Genomic DNA, 14,367 nt, shown 5'->3' with positions numbered 1-14,367 from the left:
ACGATCATGTCGGACTGAATCGGAATAAGGCTCGGACATGCCAAGCTGCCGTGGCCAGGAGAAAGGGGGCCCCAGATGGACGCCGAGCTTTGAGACCCGCAAGGATCGAGGTTACCACCGGCCTGCGTTGTTGGCAATTGACAGAGCCAGACCGAGAAAAAAAGGAATAAAAAATCGGCTACGTCCAGCCAGCCTCTGCAGCTTCATTTCACCGGCACAAGAGCTGGACTCAATTGTTCATAGGGCGCTCCGCTCTTCCTGGTCAGAACCACTGACAGCCCGAACGAGGCGGTGTTGGAAGCAGCATCGAATGCGAGCGGATGAGCATCCGCCAAGGGAGCAACAAGGCAGCCAGCGGGAAGTAGAGAGAGCAGGCCGACTTGGACAGGTGCGTCGCGTGAAATGGAGCAGGGATGCGGATGAGCAGTGCTCGGCTATGGCCATTGCGGCTCCCGACATCGGTGAGGCGCTCTTCCGGCTTCCTGCAACCGCGTCCATGCCTAGACCGCATCCGCCTCGGCTGCGCCGCCCGGCCAAATCGGATCTGGCCCTTGACTTTCGATTATTGGAAATTCGTTCGAGGCTGTTAGCTTCTCTTCGCCTCTCCTTTGGCCTGTTGCACGGCGATCTCGTGACAGTTCGCATCGGCAGATTCATTGTTGGCACGCCAGATCGACAGGCCGCCGAATGAGCCTGCCTGCTGCTCTGCATGTGATCCCGAACGCAGCTTCTGACCTCTGCCTTTGCAGTAGTTGCATTCGGGTTGCATCGAGGCCCCGCTGCCGTTGGCCCGTAGCTTGTGCCAATGCCTTGCGCACATCTTGCTATCTCACTGCTCCTTCTTCAGCGTCGGGACTCTGCCTTGAGGTCGCGGCCTTTCTGGGTGCTCGCTTCTCCCACCGATTTCAATGACGCCCGCCCATCTCGCACATGTCCAGAGTGCAATTCATGCTCCCACAGCGATCCATGGCTGCGAATGGGATCGGCACCATCAACTCGAACTTCACTCACTGCACGGGAAGCGGGGCAATCCTCGCGTACGGCGATACGTCATGTTCGCATGCTCACGCCGCGTCTCACCTTAATTTGTTTTTCTTTTGCATGCAGGCGGCGCAACAAGACGGCGCCCCTCTTCTCCACACCGGATCCCTGCTGAGTGGCCTGGCGATGGCCTCCTCGGATTCGCCGGGCGGAGTCACACTTACACTGCTCGAGCTCGTCATCTTCGAGTCAATTTGGACTCCCGACGAGCTCGCAAACGGATGGTGTTCCGCGACCCCCTACTTGGCCAACGAGGCCGGAGTGCGAACTTTACCTGCGCTCTCGAGCCGGTCGCGTGAGCTGGGATCGTCACGCGGCATGGGCCGCCTGCATTTCCCGTGACTGAGCCAGGCAACAGGATCGCCACAAAGGGTGGTGGGAGAAAATTCGAAGGGACTCCCCATGCCAAGCAGCCGATTCCATGCGCTGCTCCACCCTCGCCTCGAACTCTGTCCCTTTCCAATCGCTCGTCTCTAAGCTCGAGCCGTGTCTTCGCAATCGATGCTCTCGGCTTGGACACGGAGACAGGCACAAACAAAAGACGTGGCAGCTTGGGCCTTTTGCACGCTCACACCTCGCTTGCGGCGCCAACGTCATGCTTCCCTCGCATCGACGAGTCCACTTCTGGGTGCTTGGTGCTCCGGCTTCGGCGAGCCCTATCGATCAAGTCGGCGAGGTCAGCTGTGGTGCTTGCCGTTGCGACAGGGGCTGCCGGGGAGTGCATAAATTTAGGGGCGAGGAAACTGCTATCGTTGTTAGAGCCACGTTCAAACATGCTGACTGCCAGCCACGTGACCAGCTCAATTGAGTGTTACTTTTGCGACTCGCATGCGCTTCTTCTCGCCCTGGAGTGGTGGCATGCTGCAACCCGTCCAAGGGCGGCCTTGGCCTTCACGACCCTTAACTTGAGCCTGCCATCTTTCACAGCGCTCTTACATCTACTTCTACAGCATACCCAGCTGACTGCCCGACCACACAGGATGAGCTCACACAACGTCCGCGAAACTACCGTCTCCGCGCCGGGCAAGGTTCTCGTCGCCGGTGGATACCTCGTCCTCGACCCCGCCTATCCTGGTTCGGTCATCTCCACTTCCTCCCGCTTCTACTGCCATGCGCGTTCGCAAACCTCCAAGAGCTCTTCGGATGCAGCCAAGCAGCAGAGCTGCACCGTCACTGTCCACTCTCCGCAGTTCCTGGATGCCGAATGGGTGTACAGGGCTTCATTCGTTCCGTCCACCGCCTCGGCACAGGACCAGCCAAAGGGACACTGGGTACTCGAGCAGACGGAGGAGTCGCGCGCCAAAGCCGGTCGCAACCCATTCGTCTCGCTTGCCCTTGTATACACTCTCCGACTCGCCGCAGAGGTCAAGGGGGACGAGGAGCTCCTGTCGCTCCTCCAACGCACCCGGTCCGAAGGGATCCACATCACCGTCGCTGCGGACAACGACTTCTACTCGCAACGAGAGACTCTCAACCTAGCGCCAGGAACGGCTCCTACGGTCGATCAGCTCCAGCAGCTTCCTGCCTTTTCGCCACAAAAGTGCCGCATCGGCGACGTGCACAAGACCGGCCTCGGCTCGAGCGCCGCTATGACCACCTCGCTCGTCGCTTGTTTCCTGCTGCATCTTCAAGCGGTCATTCCCACAGACTCGGGCTCTCTCGAGACCGAAGACCTGGCTCTCATCCACAACCTTGCTCAACTTGCCCACTGTGCAGCACAAGGCAAGGTTGGCTCGGGCTTCGACGTTAGTGCTGCCATCTGGGGCAGTCAACTCTATCGACGTTTCGAACCAAAGGTCCTTCAGGCCTGCCTCGATGAGGGCGAGAAAGTCTTTGCTGAGGGAGAAGAGTCGACAGAACAGCGAGATGGTCGGCTGTCAGCAAGGACACAATTGCTGCCCGTCTTGGATCCCTACAACCCGCTTTGGAAAGCATCGCCGCTGTCCTCCAGCGGCGCTCCCGAGGACACCAGCGCTCACTCTACTGCGACCGAGGGCCTCGTCGCATCGGGTCAAGATCAAGTCGCAAGGCCTGCCTCCTTGCAATTACCGCCCAGTCTTGACCTCCTCTTAGCCGACGTTGACGCGGGCTCCAACACGCCCAGTCTCGTTTCTAAGGTGCTGGCTTGGCGCAAGGAGAAGCCTGAATGGGCCAATCAGCTCTACAACGTCATTGCCGCCTCCAATCAGAATCTTGCCGATAGCCTGCTCAGGCTTCGTATCCTGCACGCTTCCGATGCCTCGATGTACGAGAAGCAGATCAACGCGGCCGCCAAGCAGCTTTCGACCGAGTGGGATGCGACGCTCAAGCAGCTCCCCGAAACAGCCGACGAGAGCCACGGCGACGAGGCTGATGCATCGAACGTTGACCTGAGCGTGACCCCGCGCACGGTACTGCAAGCGCTGGTGGATGTGCGCAACAGCCTGCGCTCAATCCGAGCAGGCATGCGCGAACTCGGCAACCGTGCGGGCGTGCCCATCGAGCCGCCAGAGATCGGCGCCCTGATCAAGAAGATCAGCGACGAGATCCCCGGTGTCGTAGGCGGCAGCATCCCAGGCGCCGGAGGCTTCGACGCCTTCTACATCATCCATCTCGAGAGCACCGATAGCCCGCGCAGCCTGGCTCAGATCTGGCACCAGATCCACAGCGTCAACGAGCAGGACGAATCCAAGCTTACCCTCGGACCACTGCTGTCTCGAGCGGATGGAGCCAAGAGCGCACCGGACGAGGGTGAGGATGGCGGTCTAGACGAAGAGGTTGCTGGTCCCTTCGCAGTGCTTTTGAAGACGCTCAAGGCGTCCGAGCATGCAGGACACGACTTTGGCCTTCGTCTGGAAAAGGTGGACGAGGTCAAGGGTCTCAAAAACGCGATCGACACCTCAGTCTGATGTTGGAGCGAACCATGTGCTTTTAGACTAGCATCGGATCGAAGATACCCATCCCTAGAATGCGATGCACTACGTCAAAGGTTAAGGTAGCGATCGAGCGTGTGCCTGAGCGAAGTGGCCGTAGGCGCGAGCGAGCGCGCGTCGTGTATAGTGGATTGATCAGGGGCCCAGCAGGGTAAAATTCGGAGCGCAACTCAGCGCGAAGTGTTGGTTGGAGCGCTGTTGGACCCTGCGCTTGCAAAACCAAACTCAGCTTCTCATCTTTCTTCTTGCTTCGCGTGTCATGGCGCTGTCTGCTCTCGCAAGCTCACAATAGAACCGCTTGCATCGAGCATGCATCAACGATGAGCATGCGCGATAAACAAGCTGGCGTGCGATGCTCGGTGCTCCAGCGACACTTTGCCAAGGTCGTGCCTCTGCTCACCTTGGTGCACGATCGCTTCGGCATCGACGCCTCCACATCCTCTTCGAGATCGACACCTAATCTCTCGGAAGAGCGGTGGGCCTGTCTCTACGGAACTGTCGTTGGTCTCGACCAACATGCCTCCGATGCGTCTCAGAGTCGATCTTGGGACGCCATGATCTCGAGCAGCGCGACCTCTTACCACACTATCTACGAGGCTGTCCAGGAAGCCCAGTTACAAATCCTCTCCCTGACGTCCTCCAGGGGCGCAACAGCAATCCATGGTCGACAGACAGCCTCGAGCAATATCCTGCTGAAGGGCTACCGGCGCCCCGATGACCGTCTAGAGTCGTTTCGCATCACGTCGACCGGCCGACCCGGGTTGATCAACCTGTTCCCCAACTCGATGGTCACAAACCTCGTCCTGGAGAAGGAGTGGCACTACCTCTTCCACAAGATCGGCTCCGAGAGGTTCATCTGGCTACTAGTCCATACCAGCATCTTTGTGCCGCTGATGCGTCACGGAGCAGATGGCACGTGCTTTGTCCAGCTCACGGGACCAGCTCTGAGCGAGCCTGCCATCCCCAAAACGACCTTGGATGAGCAAGCTCACAGCCGTGGGAATGCAGTGCCGGGACTTGGCCAAGACCGCATCGAGCTACTGGCGCAGAAGCAGGACAAGACCCTGCAGCCAATTGTCGAAGGTCAGACGGATGGTGCCGCGGAAGCAGCGGTCCCCGATGCAGCACGAAGCTTGAAGCTAGGCAAGCGGGCGAGGGGCTTCGAGAGGACCACATCACGCCTCAGTACGAGGTCGATGGCATCTGATACCGACCTCGCCACCTCGGCCGCCAATGCACGAGCCCTGGCGAGGAAGCCCTCCGAGATTGTGTTGGTGCGAAGCCGCATGTTCTACGCCCGCTCTTCTCGCAACAAGGCTGGTCGCGTCGAGATCGGTCTACCGAGCGTGCACGTTCTGCCCCGTTCCGGCTGCGCCAAAGAGCTCGACAAGGCGCTCCCAAACTCCTCTCAGGCTTCTAGCACAGGTCAGCGTACTAAGCCAACCAAGACCGCCGTGTTGCGGAAAAGCCGCCCATCTCCCGACACCGCCAACGAGCTAAAGCGAGGCTTCAAAGATGCCGAATCCATGTTCAAGGCGAGAAGGACTCGCCACCTGGCCAAGTACGTGTTTCCGCGCCAATTCGGTCTGCACAATGTCTTCACTGGTGCTCGCGACTTTGATACGACTACGCAGCCTTTCAGAGACTACACGGTCCGAGAGGCCGAGATCAAGATGCTTGGCGCCAAGCGCACTCCCAAGGCGATCCGAAGCGCGCTCCCTATCCTGGCAAAGATACTTGTGCGGCACGACAAACTCAACTACCGCGCGCTCTTGGACCGCTGCTGTCCCTCGCGAGTTCCCAAGGGCAGGCTGACGGCTCAGGAGCGCAAGCAGATCGTCGAGGACCTTGCAGAGATCGAGACGCTACAGGCCGGAACGCATCACTCCGCCGCTCGCGATGTGGCCACCGAGCGACCCCCTCCAGCTTCTAGTTCAAGCGGCGTGCTGACGGACAGCGCCCACGCCAATACTCCATCCAAGGGAAACATTGCAAGTATGACTTCTAAGTTGAACATCGAGATGCCGGCACCTGCGCCACGCAAGCCGCGGTATCACAACTATGCAGTGCCCACCACTGGGCAGGTGGCGCACTTTGCCAAGTTGGTCGTCAAGTCGCTGCTCCCGCGCGACCTGTTTGGGTCGCGCCACAACCAGAACCTGATCCTCGACACGATCGGTGACTTTGTGCGACTGCGCCGCTTCGAGTCGTTCAATCTGCACCAGATCGCGCAGTCATTCCGCTTTGCAGACGTAGATTGGGCTCTTCCTCTTCAGGCATCGCGCAAGCGCCGCCTGTCGCGCCACGACGCCGAGGCTCGCAAGAAGGTGATTCTTGAAGTGCTGTACTGGCTCTTCGATGGACTGCTCATTCCGCTGCTACGAACCACCTTCTATGTCACCGAGACCGCGGCGTACCGCAACCGAGTGCTGTACTTCAGGCAAGACGACTGGCACGTCCTCTCACGGCCCGTGCTGGGCCAGCTGAAAGAGACCATTTTCGAGCCATTGACACGTGCAGAGGCACTCGCTATGATGTCGTCCCGCAAGCTGGGCTACTCGCACGTGCGACTGCTACCGAAGGAGACTGGCGTTCGGCCGATCGTGAACTTGCGACGGAGGAGCACAAAACAGGTTCACAGTGCTAAGAGGATCGAACAGGAAGAGGGAAAGTCCAAGTCGAAGCGAGCCAGGGCGACGGCGGTTCCCACTGCGAAACAGCGCAAGGAGTCGCTCATGCTGGGCCAGTCGATCAACTACATCCTGCAATCCGTCTTTCACGTGCTGACCTACGAAAAGAGTCGCATGTTGGCGGCGTCCACATCTCAAGATCACACCATCGGGCACGAGACAGAGCAGACGGACGTGGATATGCTCACGAGCTCGGTCTTTGGACCCAACGAGATCTACACCCAGCTCAAGACGTTCAAGCAGAGCCTCTTGCCAGACACGCGGTCTACAAAGGGACGTTCTACCAGCAAGAAGCGCCCAGAAACGGCAGAGAAGAAGCTATACTTTGTCAAGCTCGACGTTCGCTGTGCGTTCGACTCGATCGACCAGGCCAAGCTGCTAGAAATCATCGAGCAGATCCTGCGCAAGGGCGAGGACGAGCAGACAGAAGGCTACCGCATCCACCGCTTTGCCAGGATCATGCCCTCCGCCGTGCACGAGTCCCGCTCCGCCGCCGCCCATGCTTCAGGCGCGAATAATGCTGGAGCAGCTGGAGCTGTGCCTTCGCGCGCAGCTCACCCACGACCGTCGGGGACCAAACGTGAATTTGTGCGCCTCGCAAGGCCCGACTCGGAGCACATCGACTTTATCGACCTGGCGTCGTCTCTGGCCGTGTCGCTGCACGACGTCGTTTTTGTGGACAATGTGTCGTATCGCTACGAGTCGACCTCATTGATCCTCAAGCTGCTGCGGCAGCATGTGACGGAGAATCTCATCAAGATCGGCAAGGAGTTCTACCGACAGCGCGTGGGCATCCCGCAGGGATCGAGTCTGTCCACGCTGCTCTGCAGCTTCTTCTACGCTGGCATGGAGGCGCAAGATCCCTTCTTGCGCAGCCTCCGCAGTGGCGGTACGTCCGACAAGAAGTGTCTGTTGATGCGCTACACGGACGACTTTCTTCTGATCACGACCAGCAAGCGGCAGGCCAAACAGTTCTACAACGTGATGCGCAAGGGTCATCCCGAGTACGGTTGTTTCATCAGCCCCGCCAAGACGCTGGTCAACTTTGATCTGGTCGACCCGATGATGGCTGCAGAAGTCGGGCCCCTGGTACAGCGCACGTACGGGGACGAGTTCCCCTGGTGTGGCTTGACAATAAACACGCGTGATCTGGGCGTCTCGACCGACCTGACACGGTATGCAGCCACAGATATGCGCGACACACTCACAGTGGAATACTGCCGACGTCCAGGGGTGGCGCTGGTGGAAAAGATGATCCAGTCGATGAAGTCGCGCTGCCACATCCTCTTTACCGACACCGCGCTCAACGGCGACGACAGAGTGTATGCAAACGTGTACACGAGCTTTGCGGTTGCTGCGCTCAAGTTCTCGGCGTATCTCTCTGAGCTGCGCAGGTTCGGGATCACATTCACGGCCGAGTATCTGCTCAAGGCGATCCGCAGGCTGGTGACCTTCACAAGCAGGTATATCGGGTCGAGAGCTGCCAGCGCAACGTCACGGTTGAACTCGACTGCCAAAGACGACAAACACGCACGGGTGGGCGGGAGCGGAAAGAGGGCTGCGGTGTGGCGGGTGAGCTGTACGGTCCATGGTCCATACGTGCACTGGCTCGGCTACACGGCGTTTCTCAACGTGCTTCGCCGGCAGGACATCTTTCCTCGACGCGGTCGACGCAAAACGGCGACAGCGGAGGAACAAGAACAGCGCAGCCCGTATCATCGGAGCATGGACTCGGACACGAGGCGCGCGCTTGTCAAGCTGGTCGAGGCGTGCGTTCGACGCACCTGTAGCGATGCCTCCAGACGAAGGCTCAGCAGTATCGCGACGAAAGCTTTGCAACAAGCGCAGAAATCTTTGCACATCTAGAAGTTAATGCAACGTGTTATGCGCTCTTGATGTGTCCCTCTACGTCAGCCTCGCAGCTGGTCCCTTCACTTGGCCGGTCAGAGTGTGGTTACGATGAGGGTGAGCAAAAGTAGTACAATGTTAGATTCATTCGAATCTCGGCACCCGGAAAACGGGATCCTGCTCCACTTGAAACTCGCATGAGTCGGCTTGATCAACACCTTCCTGCCACGACCTACCGCCTGCTCACGAGGTCGCCAACAGCGCCAGAACGATGCAGCCGTAAGTGGCGCCAATTATGTCACAGACAGGCGCTGGAGCCTCAGCGGGCGTGCCGCAGCCCGACCGAGGAGCTCGAGAGCAAGACCCTCGACAGCATCCTGATGCGGCGGACCCACATGCGGATGCCATCGAGTCGGAGGACAAGGCTTACGCAGAGCAGGCGGATACAGAGCCAAGCGCAAGGAGCCTCGGGAAGCGCAAAGAGGTCAGCGTTCCTATCCCTGGGGGGGTATCGGGAGATGGCGAGGAAAGAGTCACACCCCGCGCAGCTCACTCGAAGCCGCCTCGGGCTTGGTCGGCGCTAGATCGTTCGGCGCATCCGAGGATCACGTCGTCGCGGTCGGTGTACAGCTACGAGCGCCTGAATCACATTCAAGAAGGTGCATATGGTGTCGTCTTCCGAGCGCGGCCGCGCGATCCATCCGACTCTGACGCCAAGCCCCACCAGACGGTGGCGGTCAAGAAGCTGAAGCTCGACAAGAGCGGAGTGGACAGCGACGGCTTCCCCATCACATCACTGCGCGAGATCCAGTCGCTCACGATGGCCCGCCATAATGCCAATGTAGTGCGCCTGCACGAGGTGTGCATCGGCAAAACGCTCGACCAGATCTTCCTCGTAATGGAGTTTGTCGAGCATGATCTCAAGACGCTGCTCACCTCGTTCCACCGCGCACGCACGTGCTTTGCGCCCTCCGAGGTCAAGACGCTGATGCACCAACTGCTGAGCGCGACTGCACAGCTACACGAGGACTTTATCGTGCACCGCGATCTCAAGACGAGCAACCTGCTCATGAACAACCGCGGCATCCTCAAGGTCGCCGACTTTGGCCTGGCGAGGAGGTACACCGATCCGATCGCGGGGTGGATCGCGCCTTCGCAGCCGCGGTCGAGCACAAGTGCGACGCAGCAGCGCGAGCAGGACCCTTTGAAAGGAGGCATGACGGATCTGGTGGTTACACTGTGGTACCGCGCACCGGAACTGCTCCTGCTCAACCAGATCGCCGAGTCCCGAGAGCGAGAACACAAGCACGCATCTCATCGACCGAACAACGGTCAGCCAACCCCTGACCAAGTCAGTGCACAGGATCCTCCTCCGCTCTACGACGAGAGCATCGACATGTGGAGCATCGGCTGCATCTTTGCCGAGCTCCTCTTGACCTCCAAGTCGGGCCAGGGTCTGTTCCAGGGCAAGGACGAAGTGGACCAGTTCCGCGGCATTGTCTCTGTTCTCGGCCCACCCAACACCACCATCTGGCCGGAACTTCCGCTCTACTCGCGTGCACACGCGCGCATCGCTGCCTCGTCCGCCACACCTGCGTCCGAGGAGGATCGCATCAAGCGACGCCTCGAACGCGAGTTCCACCCGACCCGGCTCACGCCTGCTGCGCTCGACCTCTTGTTTCAACTGCTGCATTACGATCCCAAGCAACGCATCAGCGCCAAGCACGCGATCAAGCATCCGTTCTTTACGGTGGAAAAGCCCAAGATGGCTCATCCGGACTCGTTCGGCAGCTTCCCCAGCGTCGCAGCGGGCGAGAGGGTGCCGCATGGCACGCCGAGCGCGCCCAACGAGCACGCCAACAGAGGCCATGCAAAGCGAAAGCTCGACGCCGCCGAAAAGTACCCGCTCCAGTTCGAGTTTGACGTGTAGGCGGCTTGATCATAGCCGAAATGTACTTGTATCTCACTCGCATGCGTAGGAGCGTTTGGCGTGACGCAACTAGAAATCTTCGGCAAACTGAGCGCGTGAGATGGGTGGGCCGCGAGGATCTGCATGTCAGTGGCTGCAGAAGCTATGCTCGGGGTGGAAGGGCGTGGGACTGACCATGGGTACGTCGTAGAACAGCGGATGGGCGCCGAACGGTTCAGGGCCCCAGTAGACGAGGTAGGGCACAGGCAGCCAGACCGTGAATGGCGGAGGCGGAGGTGGCGGAGGCAGACGCGAGGGGCCGAGCGCGAGGAAGGGTGCCGGCTCGAGCGCATCGTACGGCGGGCCAGGAAACGGAGTCCACGGAGGCACGTCAAAGTGGCGATGTTCGTGCGACCATCGTCGAGCTGGACTGAACGGTGCATCGATCATACCCGGGCCATGCTCGCTGGGTCGTTCCGAGCTCATGGAGCTGCGACGCACGCGTGGCGACAGAGACAGATCGGCAATGCTTTCCGCGCACGCCATGACGGACGCGTCGGGCTGACTAGGCACCGGCAAATCATGCTCGACCTCGTGCTCTGGGCCGAAAGGCACCTGTACCGTCGCGAGTTCTGCCTCGAACGTCTCCGTCGCACTCTGCTGTGGGGCATCGTTCGAATCGGTAATATCGCTGTGCTCGGAAGCTTTGCGGGTGTGCAGAAAGCTCGCAGCTAGCGACGGCTGCTCTGGCGCAAAGTGGGGCTGCGACCACGTCGATGTGAGGCTACCACGACCACGTCCACCGCGGAAAGCACCGCGACTGGGACGAAAGCGCCCTTGACCTCGCCCACGTCCGCGACCAGCTCCTTGAAACGGAAGCATGACCGCCGCAGTAGTATCGGTGCTGCCGCCATCGAGATACGGGCGTGTACTGGCCAAGTCGGTGTGGATTGTACCGCGGAAATTTCCGCGCGAGCCACGGGGTCGTCCTCGTCCGCCACGCTGCAGTGTCAGGCCCCGGTGGGGTACCTCGGCCACAGCCTCGGGGCGCGATGGCAGGCTTCGAGGCGGGTCACTCGTCATCGTTCCCGAGGTGGCCATCGTGGTCCGAGGCTCGGCTACGCCATCGCGGTGCTCCTCACCGTCCATGTTTGCGCCTCCAAAATGGTGGAGAGTCGAGATGGCGGATGTGGAAAGCAAGAGGGAAGGAGGGTCGCAGCGGACGATGAGACTTCGGAGCGTGCGGACTGCGGATCGAGCATCCGCATGGCTGCAAACGGCGACTGAGCCGAGCAAGACGCCATGGGTGATGATCAGGCTTCTGACAGGCGCGTCTCTTCATAGCTGTCCAAGCGGAAGATCCGACTGTGCGGCATGCAGCGCGAGATAAAGTTCGGCTGCGTCCGCTGCATGCCGAGTGTGTGGTGCGGAGCCAGAGTGAAGCAGCGGAAGGGCTGAGTTGCCGCACTCCGTTGCAAGAAGGAGCAGATGAGAAGAGCCTTTCGACACATGGGCGCAAATGACAAGGTTTCCGCTCGGTGGGCGCATCGCCACACCGACGCGTACTTCTGCACAGTCAGCAAGGCTCATTTCCTCACCTGCCGTCCCTGCGCAGAGCCAATCACGACCTGCACGGCCCACCACACATAAGCAGCCCTTTTTGAGTCGCTGTCTATTGACACTGCAAGAGCAAGAAATGGCAAAAGAGAGAGTTTCGGTTGCAAGCGTAAAACGACGAGGTTCCATGGATGATGCGCGTGCTAGGCCCAATCCTTCATCGCCGGCCACCACCAGTGACGCGCACGAAGATGCGGAAGAGCGACACGGTGAGCACGATGAGATATGCGAGGAGACTGACGAACACCAGTCCGATGAGCGAGCCTTGCAGTCTGCAGACAAAAGGTTTGCGGCCCGGGTTGTTGAGCGGATTCGGGCGGTCCGCCGGTGGCTGTCGGGGACCGACAAAGGGGCTTCCGTACGTTACGCAGACCAGCGTCGAGGTAAAGTAATTATCGAAGGTGAGCGACAGCTCGGCCGACCAAAGACAGATAAAGACGAGCTCGACCACCGTGTACGAGAGCTTGGACTGCACCGTCCATAGGCCGATCGGCCGACCAAAGTACTCGAGCCAGATCTGGAAGCCGACATGCAGCAGCGTGAGCGGCGCAAAGACGATGGCGAGCAGCGGCGACGCGCCTACCGCATCGTTGGCGCCCTCGGACTGGAGGACTACGAGCAGCTTGACCGCCACTGCGAGCGTTGCCGCCGTGAAGGCGATGTTGATGACGCGGAAAAGCAGGGGTACGAAAGGGTTGTGGATCAAGAAGTTCTTCCACGATTCGAGCCACGCGCTCTTGCGTCCGTCGCTCGAGCGGATCGTGCGGCCGGACTCGGTGCGCGGGAAGTAGCCAGCTGCGTTGAGCCCGCCGTGACCGCGCTCTTCGGGCTTCCAGGGAGATGCCCAGCCAGGCGTGGCGGGCTGATGCACGGTGTAGACCTCGGGATGCTCCATCCTCGCTTTGAACGACATGGTCGGATACTCTGGCTCCGAGTCCTGCTTGTGCTGCTTCTCCAGGTCGCGGTCGTCGGCGCGTGTCGTGGAGGTGCCGTCTGGCGATGGCGAGACTTGCCGTTGCTCGTCGTGGAGCGTAGCTGCTGCTTCTCCGTCCGCCTGACCTCGACCCGCCCGTGCAGTGCGCCGGTTTGACGGATTCGTCTCGCTGCGCTTGTTGTTCAGAAGGCCGCTCGCGCCGAGCCCGGCCGCCATGCCATTCCAACTTCCGGCGCCAAGGTCATAGCTGTGGTCCTGCTGGTCCCGGCCCCCCCTCTGCTGCATCTCGATGTCACTGCTGTCCTCACTGCTGCTTGCATTCGAGCGAGAAGAGTCGGAGCTGGATCGGCGCTGCTGCGATCGCTTCTTGCTAAAGCTGCGACTTCGCTCGCGATTCGCCTGCTTGTTGCTCGATGCCTTTTCGAGCGCATCTGACTGCTCGCGTTCGTGATGGAAGGCCATGCGGAGGTGATGCTCGTGTAGGCGGGATCGGTACTTTTGCGGAAGCGTGAACGTCCACCATCGATCAGGCGATGTACTTTGGGCTTCTTGCGCCTCGGCCTCCTGCACGGCTTCGGGAGACATGACACGATCGAACCCGACTCCAGCCTTGTCCGGAGCCTGGCCGGCCTCGGTGGTCTCGGAGTGGCGTTCAGACGACGCAGCAGGTTGACTGGCATCATCAGTGCGGATCTCGGCGGCGGGAAGGGAGAGAGACTCCACGTCGCGGACGGACCGATTCAAGCTGCGCGCCTGCGGGCTGGCATACGGAGATTGCGGAGGGCTTGGCGACTCGTCACGCGCCCAGACTGGCACGGTGACGATGGTGGGGTTGGCCCTGCTTCGCTTTGATCCGGTCCCGCTGCGGCTGCCAGCGGTCAGGCTGGTGGAGCTTCCCGCTGCTGAAGCACGGTTGGAGAGTCGATGATGGCTCTGGCTTTCGCGCAGATGGCTCGGTCCCGCCGTGTGCCTCTGCTGAGACGCGCTCGGCTCTCTCCTCTGTTGAGAAGAAGCCATCGTATTGGTTGCCGACGACGATGCAAGGAACGTGGAGCCTGGAGCGGGCGACGGAGGCAGGGAAGAGTTGTCTGCTCTCCTCTGCGCAGACGGGGAGGCGAGCAGGCTCTGCTCGTCGAACTGAACCGAGGGCGCTAGGATGCTGCCCGGTGGACTGTGGGCGTGGGTTGTTTTGGGACCTGGAGAAGCATCGTTGTTTGTCTGCGAAGCCGCTGTGGAGGCGTCAAGGCTGATGGGTGGAGCCAGTGAAGCTGTCCGTTGCTGTGCAGCTTCTCCCTCGACGGACGACATTGTCGCTGCTCGCACCGCCGGTCACTAAGAAATGGACCTCCTGAGATCGGAACGCCGGCAGCCTTCTGCAGGAAAGGTACGATCCGAGACCGGGTATGGACAAGTCTC

At 60.3% G+C, this 14,367-nt stretch overlaps 5 protein-coding genes across 5 annotated transcripts; 3 read left to right on the top strand and 2 right to left on the bottom strand.

The window, feature by feature from the left end:
* Nucleotides 1-930: 930 nt before the first annotated feature.
* PAN0_001d0075 (phosphomevalonate kinase) lies at nucleotides 931-3,929 on the top strand (the record flags this gene model as incomplete). The annotated part of the gene is made up of 3 exons (XM_014803695.1): nucleotides 931-1,379; nucleotides 1,570-1,717; nucleotides 1,992-3,929. The coding sequence occupies 3 exons, from the start codon at nucleotides 931-933 to the stop codon at nucleotides 3,927-3,929; spliced, it is 2,535 nt and encodes an 844-aa protein (XP_014659181.1).
* A 344-nt stretch (nucleotides 3,930-4,273) lies between these two features.
* Nucleotides 4,274-8,509, top strand: PAN0_001d0074 (telomerase reverse transcriptase; the record flags this gene model as incomplete). The annotated part of the gene is made up of 1 exon (XM_014803694.1): nucleotides 4,274-8,509. One exon carries the CDS (start codon nucleotides 4,274-4,276, stop codon nucleotides 8,507-8,509), a length of 4,236 nt encoding a protein of 1,411 aa, XP_014659180.1.
* A 277-nt stretch (nucleotides 8,510-8,786) lies between these two features.
* Nucleotides 8,787-10,421, top strand: PAN0_001d0073 (CMGC/CDK protein kinase; the record flags this gene model as incomplete). The annotated part of the gene is made up of 1 exon (XM_014803693.1): nucleotides 8,787-10,421. The coding sequence occupies one exon, from the start codon at nucleotides 8,787-8,789 to the stop codon at nucleotides 10,419-10,421; it is 1,635 nt and encodes a 544-aa protein (XP_014659179.1).
* A 126-nt stretch (nucleotides 10,422-10,547) lies between these two features.
* Nucleotides 10,548-11,549, bottom strand: PAN0_001c0072 (uncharacterized protein; the record flags this gene model as incomplete). The annotated part of the gene is made up of 1 exon (XM_014803692.1): nucleotides 10,548-11,549. One exon carries the CDS (start codon nucleotides 11,547-11,549, stop codon nucleotides 10,548-10,550), a length of 1,002 nt encoding a protein of 333 aa, XP_014659178.1.
* Nucleotides 11,550-12,174: 625 nt separating this feature from the next.
* On the bottom strand, nucleotides 12,175-14,259 carry PAN0_001c0071 (uncharacterized protein; the record flags this gene model as incomplete). Its single annotated transcript, XM_014803691.1, has 1 exon — nucleotides 12,175-14,259. The coding sequence occupies one exon, from the start codon at nucleotides 14,257-14,259 to the stop codon at nucleotides 12,175-12,177; it is 2,085 nt and encodes a 694-aa protein (XP_014659177.1).
* Between the last annotated feature and the right edge of the window lie 108 nt (nucleotides 14,260-14,367).

Source organism: Moesziomyces antarcticus (genome assembly GCF_000747765.1).
Source record: "Moesziomyces antarcticus DNA, scaffold: scaffold_v10001, strain JCM 10317, whole genome shotgun sequence".
Classification (NCBI taxonomy): domain Eukaryota; kingdom Fungi; phylum Basidiomycota; class Ustilaginomycetes; order Ustilaginales; family Ustilaginaceae; genus Moesziomyces; species Moesziomyces antarcticus.
This window is presented reverse-complemented; position numbering and strand designations above follow the sequence as displayed.